Consider the following 18,916-nt stretch of genomic DNA (forward strand, 5'->3'; position numbering starts at 1 on the left):
TTGTGCATCTCCACCAAAAGATCCCAGCAGACGTGCCGATTATCCGTCCGGGCAGAGGAGGCGACTGGAGCGACCCCGGCATACGACGAGTCTCACCTAAAGGTGGTGGTGGAGGTGGAGGAGGTGCTGGGGGGGCGAGCCCGCCCATGAGAGGTGGAGGAGGAGGGGGTGGGGGAGGCGGAGGGGCTCCAGGTGGAGCAAACATGGGTGGGGCTGAAAGAAGTATTTACGTTAGTGACAGTTAAAGCAGAACAGAGTCGTCCTGCACCTCTGCACCGTTACATAACATCACACTACTTTACTCAGGAACTGTTCGGGGCCGGAGGAGTGCTTCGACTTTGTCAAGGCGCTCGCACACACACACACACACTTGGACACACTTCTTTGTGGTATGAATTGAGTGTTTCCATGGCGACCGGCTTGCAGGGAGAGCTGTGGTTAGTTCTGTGCTGCTGGCCTGATCCTGGTGCTGAGGTACAAAAGCTGCTACATAAACCTAAAATATTTCTTGCTCAGCTCGAATCTTGTGTAAAAGTTAAACGCAGTAGTGAGTGCATGCATGGTGTAATGCAGTACTATGTGTAGCTTGTGCGCGGCGTTATGTGGGCCTTACTGTTCCACTATAAAGCAGCAGGCCTAAAGCAGCGTGGCCTATTTACACAGTGGGATAGAGAATCAGCTGTGCTTAGAACACAATGGGCCTGCATAATCCCTGTCTGGTAAACATAGGCTTTGTGTAACGTAGTCTCACTATCTGCAAATACATGTTACATTAACACCTTGTCAAGTAATGCCTGTCACTGGCATATATATGTTTATTATATTTAAAGAAATAAATGTTTGTAGCTTTAAATTTCCTGACTTCTAAGCAAATATTTTGAACACATGCCTTATCTGCACAGATCTGCACTTTGGACCTAAAGGCATGCAGTGTGTAGTGTTATGTAGCAGTCTATGTTGCTGTCTAATGTATGCACGAAAGTAAACTCTCCCACAGGTGCGTGCATTGTGCCAACAGCACATCATGTTTTCTCATTATTGCCTGTCAATGTTTGAAGTGTTATCTCATTTCACACACGTCAAACTCACGAACAACTGCAAAAACAGATGTTTGGGAGAATATAAATAGCAGGTATTTGGTGTTTTTTGCACTTAAAAGAGTTCTTTTAACCAGAGTTTAGAGCAGGAGGAGCAAAACTCCTCGCAGCCCTGTAAGGCAGGGTGTGGCAGGATTTATTGCAGGCTTTAAAAAATGCCTGAAGCTGGTTGAGTACAATCCTGCCCTCATTTAATATCAGCAAGCAGAATGACTGAATGGCCTTTTATCTGCGGCTGTCGCCGCGTGATGTGCAGCTTTCTCAGCTCACCTGGTCCAGAGTTGGGGATAGAGGGTGTAGGCACGGCGATGGGAATGCCAATACCGCTGCTGCTGCCGCTGTTCTCCCTGCTGCTGCTGCCCCCGCTGCTTCCACTGAGGGAGGAGAGAGAGACAGAAGAGAAAGAGGACATCGTTTTATTCAGGGCAACCTGCTCAGGCTACACAGCAGGTGATGCTGCAGATACATGGACTCTGCTGCATCCAAGCTCATGTCTTATTCAGAGTGATCAGAATCTAAAACTTCATATTGGCATCTTTTTCTCTCACACTGATCATTTCTGTCTTAGCGCTGAGCTGCAGAGTGACACGCCCAGGTGAGCAAGACATGAGTCACTCTGGTGATTCTTTCTGAATCTGTCAGAATGACACTAACAGAGGAAACTAGAATATAACAGCAGTTACAATTAATAATAATAATTGTGTGTTTTTTATGCAACCCACCTAAAGATATTTGCTCTAGATGCTGTAAATTGCCCCAAAACCAAACCAAAAAAGTTGGGACGGTGTCTTAAACATAAATAAAACAGATTGTACAGTTCTCAGTGGAATATGTCTCAAAGGATAAACAAATTATCGCAAAGACAATATATTTAACCTTTTAGAACCTGCCAGGCTGCCAGCAGGTAGAGGTAGGGGTCGGGTTAGACAAAAAAAAACCCTTTGCTCCTTTGAACTGATGCAGTTTCAATTACGTTTTAACCAGTGCTGAACAGGCACAGTCACAGAAAATAGAAGATTTTAGATTTCAAATAAGCCTCATCCATGCATTTTGGCCTTACAGTTCTTGTGGTAGAAGCTTTTAATCACATTTTTTTCTGTCTCATCCCAACCCTTCCCCTACCCCTCAACCCAACCTGGCCGGTGGGTTTTTTAGAGGTTAAAATTAAATTTTAATTCACTTTTATTTATTTTTTGTAAACATACACTGTGTATTCTGAATTTACATATACATTCTGTTATCATTTATGTTTAATAAACACTGTCCCAACTTGTCGGTTGTACTTGAAACAAATATATAGACAGTTAATTAAGACAATTATTGTCAAATAAACACCTACTCAATATCAGTATCATGATATGAGAGATTTTGTTTGTCAGAATATTCTGAGCCCTAAAAAGCTGTATTATTTATGTATTTATTTATTTATTTATGCAGCTTAATTTACAGGGCCAGTGCACATTAATTTGCTTCTGCATATGTGCCAGTTTCACCATCCTGTCTAATTTTAACTGCAGTCCCTGAGCAGGTGTCATGACAGCTCCAAAAGGCACCTGACATACATTAAAACAGAATTAGTACTAAAATAAAAGCACATTAAATACTTTAACACAGGACAGCAATGCATAAAAATAAAACAAAACACATGAAGGTAATTCTAATAAGGTAGTTCTATTATCAATGGTTTTAACTGAACGATATGGGTTACAGACTCTGGTAAGTGTTGGCCGGCTGCTCCATCTGTGAGCTGCTCTTACTAAAAAAGCTGACTGTCCGAAAGCAGTCCTCCTCATAGGTATTACACAATCCCCTCTAGCCACAGATCTACTGTATCAGTTGTTTTCTGCTACAACAACAAGCACGAAGAGCTGAAGAAGCCGAGCCGTGCAGAATTAGAACCTTACACACAAGACAAGCATCTGTTAATATGATGAGATTGTCCCTGCTCAATAAATTATGACATTATTATGATATATTAATGTTGAGTGATAAATAATAACTTTAAACTTGGCGTTTTGTCCATTTAAGTAATAACTGTTTACTAAAATCTTTCTAATTCGGCCCCGGTTGACATAAGAGGATTGGGGCCCCGTAGGAGAAAAAAATGAGGACATATTTTTCATTATGCAGTTAAAAATAAAGTCGAAATGACCAGAAAAAAAGTTGACATATGATGTTATTTTTTTTTTTTAATCAAAATGTCAGGAATAATTGGAATTTGTTTGTTGTTACTGTGTCAATAAGTCATCAGAGGAACATTTTTTTAGCATCTATCAGAACAGTTAGGTTATAACCTGATTTTCATCAATGTCAAAAAATGAGCAATAACCTCAATATTTAAAGGTGAAGTAGAACTAAAATCTCAGACACATAAATGAGCTATTCTTGGTAGTAGGTTGCTACAACTATTGTTTAGGGAAAATCTGCTTTTATGTAATTTATTTTTTAATTTTCATTTTTTATTAGACGTAATGAGAGAAAATCAAGTTGCAGTCTACTCTACTGAAATTTGTACTCAACCCAAATAAATAGAGAATATTTTGAAGTTATAAAGTGCAAGTTTTATGAAATGAACACAAGAAAATGCAAACGGAGTAAAAAACAAATCTCATTTATGTTGGGTTTTTATAAAGAAGAAAATTAAAAACAGGTGGCAAGTTCTTGTCTCCCCTGTTCAGATTATCATTCCATTTCATAATCCTTTGAAAAACAACTAAAAATGGAGAAGAAAAAGAAAATCATCTTTGGAAGAAGTAAAAGTTTTTATGTAGGCAATTCAATTCAAAAAGTGGAAATAACACATTATATAGATCCATTACACACAGAATGAAACACTCCATGTCTTAATCTATTTAATTTCTTCTAATTATAATGATTATGGCTTACATTTAATGAAGACCTAAAATTCAGTATCTCAAAAAATTTGAAATAAATAATTTGTTTAATATGGAAATGTTGGCCTTTGAAAAGTATGTCCATCTATATGACTCAATACTTGGTTGGGGCTATTTGACTTGAACTACCGGAAAAAGGACATCTCCATGATATTCTAATTTATTGAGATGCACCTGTATAATTCTTTCGTCTTTTGACTTTTCTCAAAGTGCAAGATGAATTTTTTTTAGCTCGTCATTATTTTCCCTCCTACCTGGCCCCAAGCCTCTTCTGTACCGGCCTGATGATACTAGGGTTGTCAAAAGTATCGATACTAAAACGTTGTATCCGGATATAGTATTGAGTATCTGAAGCTTGTTATCATAGTTGCAGTTTCTTTTTGCTCAACTCTTTATTAAATATTTAACCTGTGGTTCTGTTAATTTTTACATGTTGCATTTTTCTTGTTAATAAAAATATTTCTGTAAAATTTTGGGGTCTTTGTTTTTATCCTTGTGGTATCGAAAATGGTATCGAGTATTGAATATTTTCCTGAGTATCGGTATCGAGTTGAAAAGTTTAGTATTGTGACAACCCTAGATGGTACAGGACATGGGAATGTCGTCAGCATGTCAGCTCTGCAGCGGCCTGTATAAGCGCTGTTTCACCCCGTGTTTGACCCCGGGGCTCATAGATCAATGCCCCGGCTGGTTAAATCCCCCCATCTCCCTCTCCCTCTCCCTCTCTCTCTCTGGCCTTGATCCTCATTTCAGCTCCAGCCCCTCTCGTCGCCCCACCTCTCCTCTTTCATCCTCGCTTTCCGACTGATCCTTCCCTCCTACCTCTCCCCAAGCCTCGACCTCTTCCTCTCATCGCCTGTAAAGTGATTCCCCATCACCCCCGTCTCCTCTGATTCCTTCCATCCCTCTGAACCCTCCCCCCACACATCCCTTTATCCCCTTCTCCCATCACCCCCCCCTCTCCTCCTCTCTGATCCGTGTCAGTCGAGCCCCGGGGCTCTCCAGGCACAAACAGCAGGGGTTACCCCTCTGAAGGATGTTGGTGGCAGTGGGAGCTAAGTGTCTTTGGGGATAAAGGCGAAACAATATCATGTCATCCGTCCTTTTGAAGTGAATGTCGTACTTCACTCCCCCAATCTGCATGTTTTGGAATTATCCATTCTAATCCCTCTATAACTTAGCAGCTCCTTGGCTAACCCATTTATCCCTTCCCCGGCTTTCGCTTTTGTTTCAGAGCGCTCGCTGTGAAATAAAAAGCACTCCGTTCCATCTCTCCACCTTCCCAGCTCATTCAGCTTCCACTCAACACAGCGAGCTGTTTATAAATCAGCCGTCTGGAGCACCCGGCAAGGCTTTAAAAAGTTCCAGCTCACTCGCTCACAGCTGACAAAAATCCCCGGAGCCAATGAAGAAAAAGACACTGTTCTCAGTGAAAGGAACAAAAAGTAAAAACAATATGTAAAAACTATGTGCTCAGGCGATGTGACATGATGTGACTTGACATAAGTGGGAAAAATAGACTTACAAAAGTAGCCCGGAGCGTAATCGGATATAAAAAAGATTTCAAGCTCTTTGCTTAAAAGACGGAAAATTGTTATTGAAGCTTTAAATACGCTGAAACACACAAAGAGCAGAAGATGAACATGAGGGTTGCTGTATTCTACCATCATAATCTAATGCAAAATGATGTCAGATCAAGGCTCTACTGAGATAATTGGTTTATAAAAGATCAATTATTCAAACTTTGTTGTGAGGTTTTTGTTCTGATTTAAAACCATCACTAGAAGGAAGTGATTAACAAGGTTACACAGACCCTTCAAACCTTTTAATCACCATGTTGGATCCCCAGAAAAACTCAAAATGAAATATTTTCTGTGCATATGCGAGTTTTTAAAAAACTTGCTATGAATAGGCGTTTGGGATGCTCATTAACTGCTAACCTTGTTTTCTGGCGCACCAGAAAAAAACATTGAAAGACTAGTTTCCCATTAGTAAACAGTTGAAAGCTGCATGGAGGTCGGTGAAAATCTTTTTAGTGAAACTTTTTATATCTGAGACTTATTCAGTCTCTTTTATAAAGGGTGCTTAATAATTTGAAACAATGTTTGAGAGCAGCTTGGACAGAGATGGATGGAATTTGAGGCTTCAGAACTTAAATGCATGTCATTACACGGAAAAAGGGACAGAAATTAACCACAAAGGTGTTATATTTCTATCACTGACCATTGAAGCCAGAGTGGGTAAATACCTGTGACTATTGCAGTAAGCTGTACTGAGAATTAATGCAGATTTTAACCTTTTTTATTGAAGACAAAAGCCAGAAGTTAGTGGTTTGTTCGGAGAGAACGATAAAGAAAAGACTTGTCACTGCCTGGCTTCGAAATGGGGGGACATTGTAGTCCATGGTTAGCCCCTTGATTACCCTGATTACTTTAAATTTGGTTTAAAATGACCAAAGAATAAATGTGTGGAAGAATAGATGGCAACTGAGGAAGAACCGATTATCTGAACTCGGGTGGCGGGGGGGCTGGAGCCGATCCCAGCTGACTTTGGGTGAAAGGCGGGGTACACCCTGGACGGATCTGAAGAAAATTCCAGGGCTGACACTTGAGGTGGGGGAAAAAAAACTATACGGCATAGTATCGCGATATTTTGCGTGCCGATGTTATATAGATTCATGGCTGCCAAGTATCGATATTTATCGTTCCGACGGCCAGTGGGGCATCAGTATTTTCGCCGTTTTTGTTTTTCCCCAGAGATGGGAAAAACTGGAGATACTGGTACCATATGAAACTAGAAGATCTACGGAATCTACAGGCAGGATATCGTGTTGGGAAGTTGTCAAAATAATGCTGCAAAGTTAGGCTTTTTTTATATTTCATTCAAAAAAATTCAGAGCAGTGAAGCTTAAAGTTGAGGAGCGTTTGAGAAAATGCTGCAATTGTTGTCGTCCATACGTGTTTGATGTCAGTTAAGTTTAGTCTGACTGAATACTTTGTTGGTCAGTCTGTGGGTTTGACTCTCATTGTGGAGAAATAAGAAGACTGAAGTGAGATGAATATTGTATCGTGACTCAAGTATCCGGATAAAAGCGTATCGTGGGGCCTATAGGGATTCACACCTCTAGCCGACACATAGAGACAGCCATTCATGCTCTCATTCACTCCTATGGGAAATCTCAAAAAGGGGAGAACATGCAAACTCCACACAGTTTGAATGAATCCAACCTGCGACCCTCTCCACTAAATCAGCTTGCAGCCTGCGAAGAACAGCTGGCACAATTGAGAAAAAGTAGCAAAGGCAAGTGGGACACTCCAACATGACAAGAAGATGAAGTTACACTGCATATCTACTTCATTTTGTAAAAATAATTTATTGCATTTGATATATGATTCATCCACAGAGTCGAACAGATTCTGTTTGGTTTAGTTAGCTGCAGCAGGAATCTGTCTGTGACTGTAATAAGCATTGTGTTTAGAAAACAGTGATACCTGCATATGACAGTGTAATCTTTCCAACAGAAAGATGTCAGATAATAACAGCAGGAGCACACAGATGCTCATATTGGATTTAGGCCTCAGCTGAGGACGGCAGAGACTGATGAGCTGAATAAGCACGGTCGACTTCAAGCCTCTGTAATCAAATAGTGATGCCACAGCAATATTAGCTGAAGCAGGGCGGTGCGGCATCAGTTTGTTAAAGGGACACCAGGGTGGCTTTAAACCACAGAGCAGTAACAGTGATGCTGCTGAAGAAGTCCTGGGGTTTGCTTTTCATTCATTAAGTAGAAGAAGAACTTCTGCAGCTCTGTGCAAACATACGTGAGCAAGAAAGCGCTGCGAGGGGAGGGGAAATAAAATAGTTATGTAATATTTATGAGCATCACAGTCAGCATAACAGGCTTTTTAGCTAATGAGGCGACTTCACTCACTCGTAACTCAAATTTGATGAAAGCGTTCTGCGCTTTCTTTGCACACAGACTTCTGGGTAACAATCCTTGAGAGCCGTGTTCAAGGGTTTCCTTCCACGCTGCAGTTGACTTAGGGTTTTTTTTTTCTTCTTTTTGAAACAGCACTTTATATCAGAGGCTTTTACAGATATTAATATCAAAGTGATTCAGGCCGCGGTAAGAAAACCCTCCGAGCCTCGTTTGACAAATGCTGGATTTAGTGAGGCGGAGAGGAGGAAGAGGTGTGAAAGTGCTCCCAACAGCTGAACTAAGTGAAGAGATTAGAACTTTATGACATGGAGGGGACTGATGGTTTGTTTGAGAGATGCTTTTCTCACATTACTGAAACAGTGATTACACATTTAGTGCTCAATTTCGAGGTGTAGCTGGAACACTAATTCCACTCATACCCATCCAAAAAAAATGGGAAAAAAGTATAAAGTACCCGCCTCGCTCCCCCTTAAAAGCTGTGCAAAGTCAATTAACTCTGTAGCTGCAGATTTGAGAGATTTTTATCCATAAAGTAATGCCATCACATCAGCAGGAGGCAACAATAGCAGGCTGCTATCGGTTTGATGTTATGAGCAAATACTGACTCAACACTATGTGCAAGTTGTTTAAGAAAATTTTGTACTTTGAAACTTGAAATCTGCAACTAAAAGTCCTCTTCGAACAGATGTTAGAGCATCTTTAGCTTCTGTACTGTGACGTATTTCAGAGTGAAACTGAATATTTGAGCAGTGTACAGTAAAAGGGATTTAAATCAAATCCTCTCAATTTGATTGGATGGCTAAAAAGTGGGCGGGATATAAGTTTAGCTTCACATACACCCTCACTAGATAAGCAACTTTTCTGACTTTTTTAGAGACTCTATTCCTAAAAAGCAACTATCAAAAAATTTAGCGACTTATTCAGACAATCAAGGCCAAAGTGAGAAACATATCCAAATATATTATATTGCACCATGGTGAAAGAAGTATTCAGATCCCTTATTTAAGTCAAAGTACTAATATAACACACTGTGAAATTACTCCACTACAAGTTGAGTCTTCTATTCAAAACCTTAATAAAGTTAAAGTACAAAAGTATCATCATCAAAATATACTTAAAGTATCAAAAATAACAGTATTGTTTATGCAGAATGGGCCCACTCAGATTGTTATTAATACAAATATATTATTGTATTATTATTTTTGATTTATTATTATTGTTTTACTGTTGTCAGGGCCGGGCTAATTTTGACTACTAACATACTGGTATGTGGTTTAATGGAGTCATTGGAGTAAAAATATTACAATATTTGCTCCTAAAATTGAGGGGAGTAGAAGTATAAAGTTACATGAGGTGAAAAACTCAACTACAATTCTGAGGTACTTGTTATTAAGTACAGTACTTGAGTAAATCTACTTTCCATCACTGCTGCTCAGAGGTATCATTAGCAAGGATCTCTCTCTCACTGCAACAATAAAACCACAAAGCTTTATGCAAATGAATGCACAATGGCGCCAAATGTGCAAATGAGCGTATGATAAAATCCTGCAACTTTTGGAGCTACTTTTATTGGGAAAGAGTTTGGGAACATGGCGAGACGAGGACAAGGGAGAGATTAAAAGGACACTTTGCCGACTTTCAACCGACTCTATGACTCTGCAGCCCGCTGGCAAACATCTGCATGTAAAACTCGTGCAGCAACACAGAGTCTACCTCACTGAAATAGACCTCAACCACATTGTTTTGTGAATGTAAACATTGGTTACATACTGCAACCCCGGATTCTATGAATAAAGGTGTTTTGCTCACTGATATCCAAACACATGCCTCTTTCCATCTCTTTTCATACTGCTGTTAGATCCTACAGACCACATGTTGAAGTGCAGTTTTATAGTTTTATGTGACCGCTGTGGCTAGCTGGCTGTCCTGAGTCTAATTTGATAGAATTCGTTTTTTGTAAACAACTATGAGTGCAGGGTGAGTCATCAAACATGTGCAAGCCTTTTACACAAAGAGAAAAGACGAGGATCTAAGTATAAACACACTCCAACACTGATTTGTTGACATATATTTGACATATAAGAGATAAATGATTAATTAACACGGGGACACAGGATTGACTGTGAAAATGTGTTTTTCATTTCACTGTGACATGGCGCTGGTTTATATGCATGTTAATTACACATCAATTCCTCATTGGTGTGTCATGATGATGCTGCTCACTTGGTCGTATACTGAAGAGTAAATCTGTTATTGTGCATGTTTTAGTACTTTGTAATTCTCGGAGAAACACTGTAATTTTATTCTCTACACTGCAGCTCCTCTTCTGTCTGCAGCTCTGCACCTACTGCATGTCTGCTTTGGAAAACATCCTCTGTTGCTCTTGACTCTTTTTGGAGAGTTGTAGGTTATATAAATAAACCTGACTTGACTTTAAGTAGTGAGTCAGTGTGTGTGTGTGTGTGTGTGTGTGTGAGATGATCTGCGCTGTAGCCAAGCTAACATGTCAATGTGTGTGTCCACATTTTCCTGCAAAGTGACTGGAAATCTCTCTACAACTTTCTGAGTGTTGTGCAAGTTATTATTGACAAAATTGATTAATTAATTGCTTATTTTTCTGATAAATTGAGCGTCCAGTCTGTAAAGTGATTAAAAATAGCAGAAAATTGTTGGAATTGTTCATTTGTTTCAAGTAAAACTGCCAAATATTCACACAAAACAGAGAAAATAATGAGTTCTCACACATAAATCAACCATCGAGAGTCTATTAAAAACCTGTAGAGCTTGTTTATGAGAAAGACTTTTTTATCTACCTGTGTGTGCGTTGCCTCTGGTTGAGCGACGCCGTGCGTCCCGGGCTGTGCTGCGGGCCGTGCTGGTTGCCTAGTCGGGCGGGGCTGGTCATGTAGTCGTTGGGCACCGTGGGCGGCTTCACCGGCTCCAGAGTCTTGTAGGATGTGTTGCGTCTGCAGCGGCCGGAGATGGCAAAGGCAGATAAATAATAAATCAAGGACAGGGATGATCATAATTCAGTGCAAAAAAAAAAAACTGTGTGTTCACTAGAGTGTTGTAAATCCTATCAGTTTACCCAGCTGGATGCTCGGCGCTACAGGCTGCATGTGAGTGCATCACAGTTTACTCTTAGAGTTAATATCTGATTAGTGTCGCCACACTACGACGACACACTAACAGATAAAAGTTCCCAGACTTTCCCTATTTGCCTGGATCCGTTTTACTCTGGCTTCAGTTACGTCAGTTGTGTCATCTCAAGTGTGTAAATGAGCAAAAACCACAATCACAGCTACACTTAAAAATGTCCCGGGGCGTCTTGTTAGCTCCGTGTTTGTTTTACACTCTTCACCGAACATTTATTCATCAAAAAAAAAAAGCACAAATGCCAAAAAATAAGTCAATGTGACATGTTCTCTAACTGCATGTTTCTAGTATCGCCCCCACAAGAGAGCTTTTTTTTCATTCAGCGTTTGATAATTAGAGGATTAGTGTTCTTTTCATGGTAACTTGAAATGGAAATCTTTACCCGAGCGTGCCGCGCCCTGACATGGGAGGGCTCGGCGGCTTCTGCGTCGGCGGATTGGTCCTCGATAGTGTTCCTCCTCTGATCGACTGATTGTTTCCATGTTGCTGTGGTCAGAAAGAAAAAAAAAAACTCAATTCAACAAACAAATGACTTCAGAGACTTGTGTGAAGAAAATCAAATGTTATAGGCTGCCCAGATGACAACTCTCCAATGACATGAAGTTTTATTTCAGTCGGTAATATTTTAGGAGTTACATAATGCCATGTGTTTAACTCAGTCACACTGTGTTTGCTGCTGATTGCAGGTTAGAAACCTCGGGGTTGTTTCAACAAGGATTCTTGCAAAACACTAGTGTCTTCACAAGCATGCAACTCAGGAAAAAAACAAAATATTGAAAGTTTTGAATTTAGCAACATCTGGATTTACGACAAATTCCATGCATCTTCTCATTCATTATAAAAAACATAAGGAAAAAGAGCTTATGCTTCATCTGGGGAGCCTATAAGGATTTTAAATGGACTACAGAACATTTATGGACATGTAAAGTAAATGACAATGGACAGGGAGGGTGTTACACAGCTTCAGAGTGTGTTCTGAGCTGAAAGGACTACAGTACAAGTCTGTTAATGGGAAAAGAACATGGGAAGTGACAATAATAATTACACGTAAAGGGGGTTTGCTGTGAAAGGGAGTTGGAGGAATCTATCAATAAATCATTATAGTAAAATGGGTCATGTGATAAACCGGACTTACCTTGGCTTTTAGCCACTTATGAAGGCAAAAGGGGAAAAAAGACACAAAGGAGAGAGACAGAAAGAGGGCATGTCAAAATGGCCATGTATCTATAACGCAGCAGGAGAAGTCAAAGTACAGGCAAGCAGGAGGAAAATGATTCCCCGTTGTATTTACACTGAGTAAACATTTCGCAAGAGCCGGGCAGGTCAGCGGTTATACTGACAGAGGGAAACAGTGAGGCTGCTGCTCCCTTTACAGTACCACACCCAGAGCCTCCGTCAGCCTGCAGGGACAGCTGATGGCACAGCGATTGTGCATGGACAACAGAAAATAAATAAATAAATAAAGGACACCATAAATAAATGACTATGCCATTTAATGTAGCAAAAATATTATTAAAAATAAATGTAGGCTTTTAATAATTCACGAAATATCACATAATGTGCCTTTATTTCTTTATCTTTGTGTTTATTATCTTTTGTATTTACTTTAGTATTTCATTTTCCCTTTCAAAATGATAAAAATTGGTTAAATGTCTCAAAAATGCATTAATATATATAACAAAAATTCTATAAAAAAAATAGGTGTAGCCATTAATTAATTGATAAAATGACATTTCTGTTTGCAGTTTATTTACCTCCATATTAATACCTATTATAATCCCTTTAAAAATGAATATATACATTTTAAAAACTGAAATAAATAAAGTAAATAAATAAAATAAAAAACATAAATAAATGCAAAAATAAACAATTTACATTTAATTAAAAAATTTAATTAAATAGATAAACAAAAAGGGAATCTTAATAGGAAAGTTAATAAATGAGGAAATTAAAATAAAGGTAAACAATTAAAGAAGCAAATTAAAAACAGAAATATCCATTTATGGGGCATTTTATCAATTAATTTATTCCCACATAATTTTCTGTTTGTGGTTTTGCTTTTTTATTTATTTGCCTTCATACTAATACCCATTATAATACATTTACAAATGTAATAAATTCATTAAAAATGCAATTAAAAATAAATAAGAAAGTAATGGAAAAAATAAACAATTTAAATTTAATAAAAATAAATAAATAAGAAAATGAAAACAAAGGCAAATAATTAAAGAAGAAAATTAAAACCGAATAATCCATTTATGTGACATTTTAACAATTAATTAATTTATATATTATTTTTAATATAATTTTGGTCAATTCACTGCCATATTAATTTATCTATCAAGTCATTTATTTTTTATTTGATTTCGTCAGCTTCTGTCCTCCATAATTGTGCATGAATGAAACAAGTTTTAGCTCAACAGTGTCTGAGATTGAAGAACTTATCTTTGTGTGTTAAAACAATCGCTCTTACAAATATGGATTTTCTGTCTGCAGAGCATCTTTGTGTTTATTCGATTAATTCTTTTGTTCATATCCAGGTTTGGACTCAACATTCAGATTATCACACTGCTGGCAGCGATAAAAAGCACCTTTGTACTTGTGTGGGCTGATGTCAAAGAGAATATAGAGCCAACATAGCAGTGGGGTTTGACAACTGCAGAGTCAAGTGGCTCATCTATAATGCAGCTTCCCCAGTGGCCTTTGCAGAAAGCACTGTAGCATCACAAGACCACCAGAGAAAGAGAGAAGATGAAACCCCAAAAAAAGCCCATTCACTGGCACGGGTCAGCGTGAAACACTCCCTGCCTCTTTATAAACAGAGAACACCTTTAGTGCAGCTTTGAATGGTAAATTTCACATTCAAATTTCACTCTCACCGGGTCATCAGAGCTAGACGAGATTCAATTTACAATCTAGGTCATGCCAGGAATGCAAAGGCCTACTACCGCCTTCTCTTATCTTTCCCGGCTAATGCTGTATCTGTGTTTTGCTGCACAAACCAGACTGTCAGCGTGGAAATGCTTTAGTTACGTCCAAGTTGAATTATGGGGCCGACAGGTTCAGATTAAGGTCATTATCAAGTCAGAAAGGGCTTAACATGTCGAGCCGGGGAGAAAATCTAGAGCAACAGAGTCTGTCAGAGTTTGGTGAGTCTGTCGGGTCAACGATCAGCATAAAGGACACAAACACTTCCTGAAGTTAGGCTAGTCACTGTGGATGTGTCCCAAAATATAGAGGGTGCAAACAAGATGACAAACATGCCGTGCTCCGACTGGTGACACATCACAGTGGCTGGGTTATTCTTTTGTGTTTACAAGCTACAAGAAACTCACAATCGAGTATTTCAAATCTGGAAAGAGGTTGTCTAATTAACTAATAGACTTAAAATGATAATCTTTATCTTGTAATTAATCCCTGTTCTTGATAGTATTTATGGTCAGTCATTAAAATCTCCTTTCACTTCCATGTGGAAATCTGAGAGTTGTGACTTGGGGGAAAAAAAATTAGACACTACATCAATAAAAATGACTCATCTTCTTCTGTTGGAATCCTAAACTGATAATATCTTTGTCAGAATTGTTAGAATTTGGGACATTTGGCATGAAGTATCAAATTATTTTAATTCAATTCCACTGTATTTATTGATATATTATATATTGTAAATTCTGTATTATATAAATAAAATCTTTTTTTTTCTTTTCTGGACCAATCTTATGATTTTATTTATTTTTTTACTGTAAAAAAACAACTATCATAAACTCTGATAAAAACTGAAAAAAATCTACAAATATATTTTTAAAAAAACCTGCAGACAAATATACAAATAGGGCTGCACAACATGAAAAAATATGCAATATGCAATATCTTTGTGGAATGTATCAATTACAATATTACTCAAAAATAAGTAAACAAATATTATAGTGTACTTAACTCTTCTTTCATGCTTTCAATATGCTGCTAAATACAATACATTTATTTTCATGACTTTAAAAAGTTAAATTAAATCATTTCTAACATCTTTTATTGAACAATTTGAATATTCAACTGAACATAAAAGGCACAAATAAAAAACAAATAATTGGTTTATTGCAGTTCTATTCCATTTCAAATAAATAATAATTAAAAAAAAACTTGAGATTGCAATATTAAAGTCTTTTGTGATGAGTTTATCACACAAGTTGCCAAATAAACCTTAACTTAAATCTTGAGGATTATAATTTCTGAGAAAGATTACTTGCTGACCTTGCAGTCATCACTTTGTCATCTCAGATAAGAAAAAATATCAAAATTTCCTTTAAAACCAACCTTGTAAACTCCTAACTGACACAGCAGAAAGATATCAAAGGATTGCAGTGTAACTTCAAACACCTGACATCATCCGGGCTGACTAGATTAAACATCAGCTGACTGGAAGAATAAATCTCATTTTTCATATTAAAGCTACAAAAGCATCACGTCACCATCAGGACGCCTCGAGATGCAGGAACATCCTGATCCGTCAGGGGAATCAGATGGGACGAGTTTCACCTCCTCTTTTCTCTCTTTATTGTTCCTTTTGAGCTGCTTCTGTTCAATAATGTATGTGAGCTACATGATGTCTCTCCTCTCTGCATTACAGATCACGCTTTCGTGTTTAACCGTACAAACAATTCAGGCCAGTGCAAACACTGCGCTGCGTGTTGCCAGTTTCACACTTAACTGGAGGCAATGGACATGATTTAAACTCCCATTAAAGTATCGATTCTGGTCGGTAAGTAAACCATGGCTATAGATATTCTATACACGCCAGGCATCTGACAGCCGCCATCACAGGATACTATATGAATTAATGTGGAGTATTGACGTTGAATATCGATTGTGTGTGGGCTGTGACATGCAGAGATGAAAGGAGGTGAGTGATGTAGCAGCGTGTGTGTGCATTTGTACGTGTGTGCGTGTGTGTGTCTGTGTGTGCATGCATGTGTTCGTCTATGTGTGTGACCGTTTGCATGTGTGTGTGCATGTGTGTTTTGTGTGCATGTGTCTGTCTGTCTGTGTGCATATGAATGTGTGTGTCTATGTGCGTGTTTGAGTGTGTGTGTGTGTGTGTGTGTGTACGAGTGCTTCTGTGTGTGTATGTTTGTACGTGTCTGAATGTGTATATGCGTGTGTGTGTATGTGTGCATGTGTCTATGTGTGTCTATCTGTGTGCATGTGAGTGTATGTTTGAGTGTGTGTGTGTGTGTGTATGTGTGTGTATGTGTGTGTACGAGTGTGCTTCTGTGTGTGTGTGTGTGTGTGTGTGTGTGTGTGTGCGTATGTGTATATACGCGTGTGTGTGTATGTGTGCATGTATGTGTGTGCCTGTGTGTCTTTGCGTGTGTGTGTGTTCCCCATCACATTCACTAACTGGATGCAGCATTCATAAAGACATTTTAAAAGGAGAAAATCCCCTGAGATTAGGCCCAGCGTAATATGTAATGTTCTTAAAATAGACGCATCAAACACTCAAAGCAGCCATGAAGCACAACAGTTTCGTAATTTGACACCATTGTGCAACAATGTTAAATACTCTTTAGTTTAATTTTAACACAGCTCAGAGGATGATCCACTCAGGCCTCTGTGATTTCACTAGATCTTTGCCCTGTGATTATATAAAAAAATATTTTTTCATAAATTAATAAAGTATGAACATGATCAAATTATAAATAGTTTTGTATTTTTTACCTTGAAAACAGCAATAATATCTTCTTAAAAGACTCTTCTGGAGCTTTCAATCATATCACATTAACACAAAGCTTTGAAGTTCATCTCCCAGCTTAAACTACACGGTCGCCCATAAAGTTGGAATCATTTAGTTTTCAAAACTCATTTTTAATGTTAATTATGGTTTAATTTCATTGTGATATGTTTGGAAGAGTTTGATTAAAAAGAAGAAAGTTGTTTTAGCCACAAAGAAATAACAATATCAAGGTATCATTTGGGCTTTGGGAACTTGTGATGGGTATTTATTACTGTCATTTTTTACAACCCTGATTCCAAAAAAGTCTGGACACTTAAATAAAGCAGATAGCAATAATTTGTTAATCCTATGTGACATACAGTACTGTACAAAAGTTCAAGGCAGGTGTGAAAAAATGTTGTAAAAGTACAGATTTGGTGTGTCCACCCTTTGCCTTCAAACCAGCATGAATTCTTCTTCTATTCTTCTTCTTCTTTTTTCACACATGCCTGAAACTTTTGAACCGTACTGTATGTCCAATTGAAAACTGTACAAAGACAGTACATATAACCTCTTAAAAACCTTGTAGCGGCAGGGTTAGGATTAAACTAACAAATCTTTTTTTTTTTTTTTTTTTTATATATATAGCTTTGGTAGTGTTTAAGCCACAAGCACATTTACAGAAACTCGAAGACCTTTCTAAAGAGACATCGTATCGTATCGTATCGTACTTTTTACTCTGTGATATTAAGAAATTCAGTGGCTACAGAATTTGTGGTGTCATTGAAATGCAGCTTAAAATCACCAAGCAATAAAACTTTATCTAACTTAATTTAAGCACACGATGTGAATAAAAATTGGTGAAAACCTTGTCCCTGCCATGGGAAAAAACACCCAAATAAAACCCTTCACTCCACATTAGCCTTCACACCCTTCCACCGTGATGCGAGGGTCGAATGTAATTCCGTACACGGTAAATCGAGAGTGACACAATGGCTTTTATCCTGCCTTATCAATGCCTGGAACGCTACGGGACGGTAATGGCGGGACTCTAATCCAATCTGCCTGAAAGCTGCAATTGATTGGCTGATTGATGGGACAGATGAGACTCAAAGGGGGAGGGGGCAGATCGCAAAAATCAGGAAATGATGTCATTACCACCACTGTCAGGACGACCTAGTGACCCCTAAAGCGAGCCCTAATGGCAGAGAGGGAGTGAAAATGTCACCCTGGAGTTTATCACATCACAATCAGCTTCTCTCCCGCCTTTCAGATGGTACTGACGTTCAAATAAATCTAATTGTGACAACATTATTCCTCCGCAAAAGTTTACAGACACTGGAGAACGAGAGGGCGGTCTGGCCCTAAAGTGCCTTTAAAAACGTCTCGCAAATTTGTCCTTTGCTCGCTGTTTTTTTTTTCCACAACGCTCCAAGAATAGAGCTGTTTTCTGAAAGCTGCATGATGTAATCACTTTTTCATCTCCACCCCCAACCCAGTTCCCACCAACCCACACTGAAACATATTCCTGTAGGGTCAGAAGGGGTGCTTTCTGAAGATGAAAGAGAGAAAAAGCATAAGAGATGGAGTGTGAGCCAGAAAACGAGTCAAAGTGGGAGAGAGAGAGAGAAGAGAAGAGATAGGAATACCTCTGGCAAGAAAGAGAGTAGGGGGAAGGGAAGAAAATTAGATATAGTGGAAGAACAAAAGCAGAGAAACTAATGGACTGAGTGGAGAGAAATCTGATCTAGGAGTGGAGAAAAAGACACAAAATCAGTAAAAGTCTTCGTACCTTAACGCCATGGCCGACGTCGTCCAATACAGTGTAGTCAACGGGCTTCCTGATGTACCTGACAGGCCGCTCCATGTTAGCCGGCGCTATGATCTTATGGGTCCTCGACGTGTTCTTGTTGGTGGTCAGGATCCCGATCTCCCGCCTGGCCACCTTCTCTTTATGGATGTCCACCGTCTGTTAACAACAGAGAGAAGATAGAAGAGTGGGATGAGATCGATGCCACATTGGAAAACACAGAGACATTCAGCACAACAAGGACCTCTGGGATTCAATGGACCCGTCATACGGCAGCTTAAGACGGTTTAATTAAATCATGAGGCTTTGCTTTTC

General features: G+C 38.8%; 1 protein-coding gene across 6 annotated transcripts in view; it reads right to left on the bottom strand.

Moving 5' to 3' along the window:
• abi1a (abl-interactor 1a) overlaps positions 1-18,916 on the bottom strand; it is a 72,795-nt gene that overhangs the window by 13,029 nt on the left and 40,850 nt on the right. For 2 of the 6 annotated variants that reach the window (XM_059326972.1, XM_059326974.1), the window contains exons 3-7: positions 18,584-18,760; positions 12,223-12,237; positions 11,470-11,573; positions 10,745-10,897; positions 1,368-1,471 (exon numbers count right to left, since the gene is read on the bottom strand). In XM_059326972.1, coding sequence (XP_059182955.1) covers positions 1,368-1,471; positions 10,745-10,897; positions 11,470-11,573; positions 12,223-12,237; positions 18,584-18,760 — 553 coding nt within the window. Of the gene's footprint in view, positions 1-96; positions 214-1,367; positions 1,472-10,744; positions 10,898-11,469; positions 11,574-12,222; positions 12,238-18,583; positions 18,761-18,916 lie in introns of all 6 variants that reach the window. The other 4 variants (XM_059326973.1, XM_059326975.1, XM_059326970.1 and 1 more) reach the window with 3 other exon arrangements.

The sequence above is a fragment of the Centropristis striata genome, chromosome 23 (genome assembly GCF_030273125.1).
Source record: "Centropristis striata isolate RG_2023a ecotype Rhode Island chromosome 23, C.striata_1.0, whole genome shotgun sequence".
Lineage (NCBI taxonomy): Eukaryota > Metazoa > Chordata > Actinopteri > Perciformes > Serranidae > Centropristis > Centropristis striata.